We start from the raw sequence: 11,193 nt of genomic DNA, 5'->3' as shown, positions 1-11,193 counted from the left end.
GGGGGGGGGGGGGGGGGCGTGTAAAGCAGTGGGTAGATTAGGACAGCATGGCAGTGGGAACATGCCGTCAGGTACCTAATCGCAAAATAGTCACCTGCATATTCAGAACCCCCAAACGGGCACTAGGAGAAGGCGGGTGGGGAAGAGCACCAGTCATGGCACCCTCTACTTGTTGGTGCTAGATTACACTTCCACCACAGCTGCTCCTTTTGTCTACTTTCAGTAAAGCCAAACCAGACTAAAATTTAATTTAATCTGCTGTAAACCCAAATGTCAGGCACTTAGATGGCCGCTAAAAGTGCCACTCTCAGATAACTGAGTGACACTTGCTAATAATAGCTTATGCATTAAGAGAGCAAGAGCAGACATTTTGTGTAACCAAAGAGGAACCTGTGTATGGGAACAGATCGGTGTGGCCAGTCACAGCTTCTTAGGCAGTAGATACAGCACGAAGACCAAGCCCACCTGGTCTCTTATGTGATTAGCAGCACTAATACCACCAGTGACCTCTCTTTCAAACCAGGAGGCAACAATAGTCCTGGCTTTTGTTAACAGGAGAACAAAATGCCACCTTTTACAGCTCTGCAATCATAGCTCTCGTTCCTTTTCATCTTTTGGAGGCTGTGCGCTAGACCTTTCTTACAAGGCATGCTGCTTAACCCTTCATGAGACTGCTTTCCTGTGTGTATTTGTCCTCTTTCTGAAATTATCCTTCCTTAGTTTCAGTTCATTTGCACTGAAAATACCAACAACCCATGATAGCAGATGTTATCCTCTAAGTGATGCATATGTAAAATATGTTCTTCTTTATCACTGGATTCTTCCGTATGCCATAAGTAACCTAAGTTAGCAGTATGCTTCAGTGGGTCATCAGTTCATCAGCATCCAAGTTAAACTCCTCCCCAAAACCTGCATCTCACTGTAGCCCAAAACACCCTTAATTAAAGGGATCAACCCACTAGTGATTAGTAAAAAACTGGTTTTAACTTGAGAGAACATTTCAGGATTTTTTGTCAATTCTTACAGGGTACAGTAAAGCTTTTTGCACTTTTTTTTCTGAGGATCGCACTTTTCAAAGCTGTTAGAGTTCAATAACTATTCCAATATAAATGACAAAGACAATGAAGAAAAAAAGGTTGGGATACTGCACTAGCATAAACTTTTGTTTGGGCTCAGTATAACTCTTGTCAGAAGAGGCAGATTATTTGGAGATGCTGAGTTCCATCTGCTCACACTGGCTTCAGTCAGAGGGGTACTCTATATCAGGATCTCCAAATGATCAGTTTCCAAGTGTTTAGGGATGGAATGGGAGAATGGTGGCCTGCTCCTTCTCACTGTCCACCACCCCCGCCCCTCAGCTCCCCTACAGATCCTATCAAGGTGCAAAAGTAGTGCTCATATTGGGTTATTTTCCTTCCAAGTACTATAAGTGTGTGCTCTCCCATAGCTGGACAGTTCTGCATAGAATTTGCTCTCTGCAGAGCATGTCTTGGATATACAGCTGACTGGATGTGTCAGTTATGTTCCAAATGGGTTTTCACAGGTCAAGGTTCTGTAGGCAGCAAGAGCAAATACTATTTTTAGACGGGATAAGGTCACAATGCTTTTAGAGACAGTGAGGTCTACAATAAAACCTATTGATCAGTCTCTGGAACTAGTGCTCCAGAGAGACGTGTAGATTGAAACAAAAATTGCCTAGCCGTTTTCTCTATAGACTCAGTGGGTAAAAGCTTGTTGGACTTAATATCTTTCAGGAGATGGAATAAGTAAGAAGTAACTGTGTACAAATTACTGTAGTCCATTTAACTAGATGCATGGGGGTAGAGAAAGAGGGATCCAAAGGAGACAGATCTAAGCATACTTCTGTGAAGAACACAGGAGTACTACCACAAGTGCAGCAGCCACTGAGGGACCAGAGCAAAGTGCTCAGTGTACAGTTAAGAGAACACCAATTCATCAATGAGCTGTTAATTCTTGATCCTTTGCATTACAGTATCTTAGGAATAAGTTACTACTACCAGATTTGCCATATCATCTCCCTGTATAGGGCTTGATTATTTGAATAAGCATTTTCACAAACTGTATTATCTCAGTGATTGTTTTAATGGCAGGACCATGTTTACATTTGCTATTCACCCTACAGACTGAGGAAGTGCTAAATGAAAACAATGATGATTTTTGGAGAGCAAATAAGTATTTTAAATGTATATTAAGAAAATATTTTGCATGTATTCTTCACTGGAATACTTATAAATATATATTATATGTATATATACATGCACATACACATACATACACATTCCTATGAATTCCAGTGATGAAGATTCGAATGCCACTCAGGGGCTTGTAGATGAAAAATCGACTAATATACCAGCCAGGCAAATTACTTAACTGGATGGAAGGTTCATACATTTACCAAGGTTTTCACAACAGATCCTAAATAATTTATCTGGGTCAAATAAAAGCTTTAAGCAAAACACTGAAGTAATGGACTATCACATCTTAAACTTCAACCATAGATCTAAAACTTTAAGTCAATTATATGCCTGTAAATATCTCTCCATTATGAGAAGCTCTTTATTGTTTTTGGAGACTTGCAACCACAGGAACTAGTGTGAAACTATAGGGTATCTTCATTTATCATCTGCTCCACTCTCACAGCCTAGCTCGCAAACAAAATATGCCATGGTAAACATAATCCATATATCACATTGTGACATGACTGACCCCATTAGCAAGCCAAGGCTGTCCTAGCAGGAGGACCCTACCATACATTAACAATACAATGGCTGATTGCATGATACAATAATGATAATAGTAATAATAATAATAAAGATAATATGAAGAGACAGAGAAAGAATATTGTGCTGTGAAATCCTAAGCCTCATCCTTGAATACACAGGTTGTTTTCTATTCAGGACCAGAATTTTATCTATGTTTGACTGTTCATGTAATAACATATTGTATAAGAATTTAAGCATTTACTTGTGTACTACATGCTCTGTCCATTATCTGGCTACTAGACTGCTTAGTATTTTAACTTTCTTTACAATGGATGTGATAGGATGTAAAATCTCAGACAGACAATTATCTGTATGTTGACTGAACTATGAAGGTACTACAATAAAAAGCATTATGTCTCAAAGCAGCACAATAACAGGGATACAAGTTAAAAAAGAAACACCGATTCAATTCATTCCAAAATATATAACCTTCAGAAAAGCTAAGAGAAAAATTTTCTATTTAGGAGATAGTTATAAAAAAAAAGATCCTTGGCTTCTAGAAACACTTGTTTCATACCTTTTATAATTTTCTTCCTACTGTCTTCTGGCTGGGACTGTAAAACAAAGTTTAAGATACAAGCAGTCACGATGTTACGGGATAAAGCTACCAGAGAATTCAGGACATTACTGCAAGCACTCATAGTTTTAAAAACAAAATAAGATCAAGTTAATCAAGCCTCTAAAGAAAAGAAAATTGTGATTTACTGTTGCAGGTACATAAAACTAAAAAATTCAAAACACACTTAAACTGATGATAACTGATATCATAAAAGTATTTTTTTCCCATAAATTATTATCAAGCACAAACATGTGAATTTGGACTTGGTAATAATTACTGACCATTGACTTCAATGAAACTTCAGTGTGTATGTTGAGTATACACACATGAATATATGTGTGAATACATGCATACATACTTTGCTATAAAGAGGTTTTTGGCAGGCATCAATTTAATTCATGTTTGAGCTGAATAATTTCTTTAAGTTTTTTTTCCCCTGACTTCAATGGATGTTGGACTGTCCGTCTGAAAACAGACAAGAACAAACCTAATTCTGATCTCACTTCCTCCAGTAACTCTGCTGGCTGTAGTGGAGTCACTCTGGATTTTTATGCCAGGGCAACGTGGAGCAGAATTTGCCTGAACTATTCTTGTTCTGTACTTATGCTGTTGCTTTTTCCCACTCCCTGTGTTGACAGATGAGAATCATCCCTGTTAAACACGCTAGCAGGCAATTTACGTGGCTGTGCAGCAATGAAGAGAGAATAAGGAGCCTCCACACCCCTTTGCTTGGCCTGTGTAAGGGCTGGGCAAAATTCCAATCTCTGCACTCATAAGAGTCCTGCCACAGCTCCTCCCTACTTCCCTTGGGGCACAAGGCTCCCCAGAGGGGATGGGGAGGAGCAGGGAGGAGACTACAGCATGGCTCCATTCCACTGATGTGCCAGCCTTCCAGAATACCTCCTGGTGCTTCTGATGAGGTGCTTCCCTGCACTACAGGCTAAATGCATTGTACACAATCCGGCTGCAGGCTGTGATCCTAAAGTCCATATGCAGGCAAAACTCCCACTGACTTCAACAGGCATCAGCACTCAGGGAATATAAGGCATCCATGTAGTATGGAGGGGTCTAGCCAGAGAATTTCCTGCTACACAGATCTTCCAGTCTCAGATGCTGGGGGCCAGGGAAAGGGCTGTAGCAGCTACTCGACAACTGAGCTTCAGTAGCCTTCCATGGACTTGATACAACCCTGACCCAGCCTTCCTCCAAAAAAGTGGGTTTAAGATTTGACCTATGTAAGTGCTAAATAAAGCACTGTTTGACCTTCAACAGCACCTTGGGCCTGCTAATATAATTCCAGCAAACATTAAAGTTGCACAAATCCTGCAGACACAGATTCATCAGAAAAACCTAATGATGCCTCCTCTGGTTAAAACAGATAAAATCTTTTGAGAAAATAAGCAATAAAGCCATGTATCCATTGTGTATATATATCCATGTGTGTATAAACAGACACATAAATATATGTATCTTAGAAATATATCATGTGAGAAAAGGTGTACACACACAGTTATATACATGAAACTTTTTCTCCTGTTATAAATATTTGATCTTATTAAACTTAGAAATTCTGTTTCAAGTGATGGTACTGATTATGCTTAGGGTGAAAGGATGAACCAATGAACGGTGTTCACTTTCAATTGTAGATCTTAATGCATGCTACTCTCTGCAGACAATACAACAAAATTTTGGGTTAACAAGTGTACAAAAGGAGGAGAAAGAGGAGAAAGAAAAACTAACTTTCAAATGAAGATTTTTAACTTGCCAGTGCAGTGTTCAGTACTAAGCTTAAAAGCTTCTAAAATACAAACAGAAAACAGATATTTGCTTCACTGTAATAATAGATAGTGACCATGTTGGTTTGTGAAGCTTTTAGCATAAATAATATGCCCATTTGTAATCTATTGTCTCTGTTCCAAAATACTGGGCTTAATACTGAAAGCCTTTCTCACATAAGTAACCATCAGCCAATCATGTAATGAGTGGAATTACTGGCGAGAGTAAGGATTACCTAACTGAACCAGTCTTTAGAGGATCGGGCCTTTTCAACATGGAAAAAAAATCAAACTTTTAATTTTTGCCTTTTCAGTTTACTTTTAAATTAGCATTCAGTGCCTGATGCCACAACATGGACAGCTAAAAATGTGTGTGCGGCTATGTCTTCCATAAACAAAGTAGCTTATGTTTGTTCTTTATTATTTAGGAAATGCACATTAATTACTGCAGATTTTCTCCTATACATCTACTGTATCTCAGACAGAATTGCTGAGAAGGGTCTGCAGTATAAAAATGTATGGGGTAATTAAATGGATATTTATAATTAGAACTTAATAATTTGCATCAGGGACAAATGAGCTCTGATTTCAATCTGTAGTGCATTTAGATTAGCCTGAAGATAGTGTAATTTGATGTTTTATAGTCCTCCTCTCAGATTATGAAACAATACAGTCTCTTTAAAGCAGCCGTGTTTGTGTCAGGAGTATGTTAAGAAGAAGCTGCAATGAAAATGTTTGACAACGTGAAAGCAGCCATAAATTACATGACAACTGTGTAAAAGTCATGATGAAACAAATAAAGGGCTGACCTATAATGCATCTGATTCAATGTGGCATACAGAACTCTCTGCACTAATCTCTGCACAGCAAACTCATTCTTAAGCGTGGAACTACTTAGCACCAAGAAAACTGTAAATTATCACTAGTCAACAACATTGATTTTTAGTCGACATTTCAATCAGTTTGAACTAGAAATACTACACACAGCTCATCCAGCAGTCTCTTAGCCAGGCTGCTGCTCTGCTATAGCCTTTTCAGTTACAGTATTCCTTATGTCCTTATGTTTTCATTGTACAATATTTACTGTAGAGTCTCTAAACAAAGGTACTTGACCCAAAGGTCACAAGTATGTCACCTTGGGCATTCAGATTACTTTCACTACACATGAAAGACACCCAGATCTGGGGGGCCCATGTAGAGCTCACTCTATCACTTAAGACTTATGGCATAGGTGGTCTTACTTGGAGTGAATTTCACTGGGAGTGAAGATGAATTGAATGTTCAAGAGACAAACGTATCGAACCTGGGTCTGGGCAGACCCTGAATAAGCAGCTGTGGAGGAAATGGCTAGCCAGGCAAGGACTATGCAACCTTATGTGCCTCAGAGGACAGGCCTCCTTCTAAGCTAATATGGAAGCCAGCAAAATGGCTGCTGGATCCGCAGTGATGCCCGTCTAACAGACTACGATTCTTAGGCGGTAGCAATGGAGACGCAAGCCTGCCATCCTACAGCCTCCTCACAGATTTCAGAGGATGAATGTCATCCTCTAATCACCTAAAGTCCGTCTCAATTAAAGATTCAAAGTAGACCTGCTCTTGTTTTCAGGGGAAGGCAAGTATAAGCAATCAAACAGAGAAAACATTACTATTGCGATAACCATTCAGAGACAGTTGGGAGAAGAAAGACTGGCATTGTGGTTAATGTACTGGGCTCACTTCAAGCTCTGCCACAGACTACAACTGTGCCCTTAGACAAGTCACTTAATTTTCTTCTTCCTTACAATGACAATGGTACTTCCCTACCTCACGGTGGTATTATGAGGATGCATTCCCTAATGCCCATGAGATTCTCAGATACTAATGCACTGGAAGCTATATAAGTAGTTAGACAGGCAGATAACAAACAGGCTGTACACTACATAGACCAGCCATGTGCACAATCAGATTCTAGGAAGAGGTAAAGGTATGTACAGTAGCTAGGAAGTTTACAGTAAAGCCAATTATGGTTTGACATGCATCTCCAAGATCAAGATAAGAAAAGGCTTTGCAGAGATCACCAATCCTTGAGTAAGTTCATAGAGGTGGAACCCAGGGCTTCCTCACAGATTTTGCACTTGTCTTCCACAAAGGAAAACTAAATGAGCCACTTACAATTGAGATTTAAGCTGAAAACTTGGAAGGTGGGAAAACAGTTCTATCTTAATCTTCTGCAGTACAAATGAGGCAGCTGGGGTCTGGACCCCCTAAAAACATACTGAGTCAGTGAATTTATTGATTCGGGGGGCCCTGCACCTCCAGGAAGCACTGGCATGTAGCCCTGTTTTTACTGACATCCCCATAAAGGGCCATGTGAGACAGGGTTCCACGAGTGACTTGTCAGTCCTCCTAACTGGTGCTAACTGCATGCACTTTTGGGATCCTGTGGGGAGACTGTGGGGTAATGTGGAAGGACTGTCAAAGAACAATTAGACATCAAGTCCTCATTGCTCCTTGTGCCTTTGAAAAATTATCCCTTGCTGTCCATGTTTTCCTAGCTACTCCATTTCTTCAGGTTTTGAAAACAATCCAGTGTAAGCTGGACAGAAAGCAAAGCACTGAAATCTTCCTTTGAGGGGTTTCTTGTTTGACTGGAGTGCATGTTATTCAAATAAGTCAGAGCAAAATTCAGTTAAGCTGCTGTTTGTTGCAGCACGATGAAACTGGCCTGTTTAAAAGCAAAAACGTCATGATGTTATAGACTGAGCTGCCTGCCAAGACTGGTAAGGAGCTGAATAACTGTCAGAAATAGACAGCATAATCAGAAACAAAAAGACTGATTTGGGATTGTATAAATCTAGGTCTACACATACATACTTATAGACAGTGACTTCACACTTTGCTGCTGTCTAACCCAGGTCCCTTCAATGGGTCAGATCAATCCCCAGGATCCAAATACCCCTGAACCCTATGGCAGCTCTCATGCCGAACCTCTGGATCGAAATTTTGTACACTCATTTCTCCATGTCAATCTGTAGCTGTATCTATTACAGCCTTGCAAAACTCTACTCAGCTCAGGCAAGTCACTGCTTTTTTTTAATGAGCTAGTAAATTATCTTTAGTTTTCCACATTCTCATCATCCTCACGGCAAGGGAAGGCAAGTAGATTTTGCAGTTAGGCTGGTAAATTTTTGTGACAGCTATGCAAGGCTGAAGACACACAAGATTTGTCTGCATGCAGATTTTTCACCTGTTTAAGTAAAGCAATAGAAAAAAAGATTTCATTAAATTGGTGAAACCAGCTAGCATGGACATAGTCATGCCAGCATAAAGGTGTTTATCCGAAACATACTATACCAGTATAAACACCATTATGCCAGTATAACTAAATCCACACTAAGGGATTTCCCTTCCTATTTAACTAAATTGTTTTTCCTACCAATTTAATTAAATTGGTGCAAAGCCATTGTGTAGACAACAAGCACACACACAAGTAGCAACAGGCTTTCTACCATGGAATTATCTACTACAGAGTTATCTTTTATACTCAGCTGACCTGCATTCAGTCCTTCTCTTGTATTTGCCTTTCTCAGCTATGCACAGATTATTTCACAGATGCTTTTTAACAGTGAATTTAACTTCTGCAATTCATGAAATCTCTCAGACACACAAACACACACAAATTCACCTACTACCACACTCTAAGTTGAATATGCCTCTCAGAACACCAAAACTCTTTTTGTCCAGGGCCCTCAGGTTACTGGCATCATTACAGCTCTTTTTTCCCAATAGCAAGTCAGGAAAGATGATAGAACCTGTGAGTGTGGCCAAAAGACTGGTCTCAACTGGTTCAGAGGAAAAAAACTGAGCTATGTCTTTTTTTTCTTGCCTTTAGCCAAAAGACCTGCGAGCATTTGATGTACAGTCAGCAGGTATAAAAAAATTATTGAAAAGGCTTGACTGCTCTTGGGCTATGACACGCTCATCAAAATCTGGACTGCAGCCAAGTTCATCTGTTAATGGACAGCCACAACCACGGCCCACCCCTCCCCCAACTTTTCTCTTCCCCTCCCTTAGTCTTCTCTGTTCTCTTACCTCTTTCTAGCTCCTAAAAACTAGACATCGATTACGTCTGTGTTTTTCCCTTTCTATTCAAGATAAACAAAGTGCTTCAAGTTCAAGGCACACCCTGGGACCCTTGACAAAGCAATCTATCATTCTGTCTGCTAAACCAGTCTGGCCACACTAAGGCTGAAGAGACTAATGCTTCCAATGTACAATTTTCCCTTTGTGCTCCTGCCCTATTACTACGAACCTCTTTTCTTTACTACCTTCTCAGGAGCAGATGTGCTTGACCACTTTGCCTAAGCCCCTCCTGGCAGAGGCATTTTTGTTTTGTTGAAAGCAACCTCAAGAATTAAAGCAAGGAATGAACACAGCTTCCATCCACCCCCTCCTCCCCAACTCCCCTTTCGTTCCCCACATCCACCAAAACCCAGAGCTATGTTTCCTTCTTCTGTGAAGAGTTCTTTTTAAAAAAAGTGAGTTCAGCCTTAAATTATATCCATTAATTCATTCTGACTTGCAATTAAATGCAAATACAGTTTTATAGCCAGCATGGAGTGTATTAATTTTAAGAGCAAATGACAAAATAAGAATGCAGTCCCTCCAAAAACAAATAATGAATTGCACTATAAATAATACTGGTAGTCACATTCATTAATGCTTTCCAAGTGCTTTGAGATCCTGGGTGGAAGGGGCTATAGATATGTAAAGTAATGCCAGATATGGTGACATGCCAACCTTGTCAGTGTCACACACTGTAGCTTTCCCCATTTCCTTGCCATCACCTGAGCACAATGCTGGGAAATGTTATGTCCTAGATTTATGTAGCCCTTGAAGTCAATGGTACTTTAGACTGACAAAGAACATCAAACCAAGTTCAAAAGGGTCCAAATCTGCAAAGTTCTGAGCATCTCCTGTAGGGCGTGGCATGCACACAACTCAGTTATGGAGGCACACCCTTCTTCCCAGGATCAGGTCCAGCTTTAACAAAAGTGGGATTTTTAATCTTAATATTATGCCCAATCCTGCTGCAATGCAAGTCAATCAGTTTTGCAATTTAGGTTGATGGAAGGACCATATTTGGTTCTCTAAAAACAGAGCACTCAAAAATTAATAGGAAACCACAAAATACAGTTTCCAAAAGGTACTTTGTAACAGTTAACGTGCCCATGTTGTAATGATCCCAGCTGCCCAGTTAACTCTCACCCCTTTCCAGGTCTGCACAATATTGCATTTGCCTGTCAGCATAAAGATCCACTGCAATGTTTATTAACCAACATGGGGAAAAGAGAGGCTTTGCTACATCCTTTGTTTCATTAGGACAGCTGTGTGCCATTCCCACCCCCTCCCAAAGAAATAATTAAATCCAATTAGGACCAGAAAATAATTTACATTTTAGTTCAATGTAACATGGTGGGAAAAAATTATCACATGAAAAATGTTCCTTAAGATTTTGTTCTCTTACTAGTTATTTGCCTAATTTTGTATTTTAGGCTATTAAAAATGTGCTTTTATTCTTTTAATGTCTGCCTATTAGTTTTAAATTTGGAGCATGGTGTATGTGTGTGTGTGTGTGTGTGTGTGTGTGTGTATAAACACACATTCACACTGTCTACATGTGTGTATACACACACATACATAAATGACCACGTGTGTGTATGCATGTGTGTATATAAGCTTATTACAATTAACTGTTTTTTTAACAGTTCTTTGAACATGACAGCTCATCTAGATCATTCCCTATATTAAACTTTGGTTATGTTCCTTCAATAGTTATTCGGAGAAGTGGGTTCCACTGCAGCGGTTTACTGATTTACAGAATCTTGGTATGTGAATGGCAAAAATTCCTTGGCATAAGTATGTTTGCTGATCAAATTTCAAATCATGTGTTGTTCATTATTATGACTTGCTCAAAAACAGTTTGCTATAGTTATGTGCCTCAGATACTTTTTCCTCATTAAATACACTGAAAACAACAATTTTGGGAAGAGAGGAAGAAACATATATCAATCCTTTTCTGTGTCTATACATTGTC

At 39.5% G+C, this 11,193-nt stretch overlaps 1 protein-coding gene across 4 annotated transcripts in view; it reads right to left on the bottom strand.

Annotated features, from left to right (window-relative positions):
* The window catches only part of BCL11A (B-cell CLL/lymphoma 11A), a 135,809-nt gene that overhangs the window by 88,761 nt on the left and 35,855 nt on the right, over nt 1-11,193 (bottom strand). Inside the window, exon 3 of one of the 4 annotated variants that reach the window (XM_019516647.1) lies at nt 3,301-3,337. The exons of the other annotated variants lie outside the window; for them this stretch is intronic. Within the exon in view, the coding sequence (XP_019372192.1) occupies nt 3,301-3,337 (37 nt within the window). The remainder of the gene's footprint in view (nt 1-3,300; nt 3,338-11,193) is intronic. 4 annotated transcript variants of the gene reach the window in all.

This window comes from Gavialis gangeticus, unplaced genomic scaffold, assembly GCF_001723915.1.
Source record: "Gavialis gangeticus isolate Ggan-Ray unplaced genomic scaffold, GavGan_comp1, whole genome shotgun sequence".
NCBI lineage: Eukaryota > Metazoa > Chordata > Crocodylia > Gavialidae > Gavialis > Gavialis gangeticus.
Note: the sequence above shows the minus strand (reverse complement) of the source record. Positions and strands in the feature narration are given on the sequence as shown.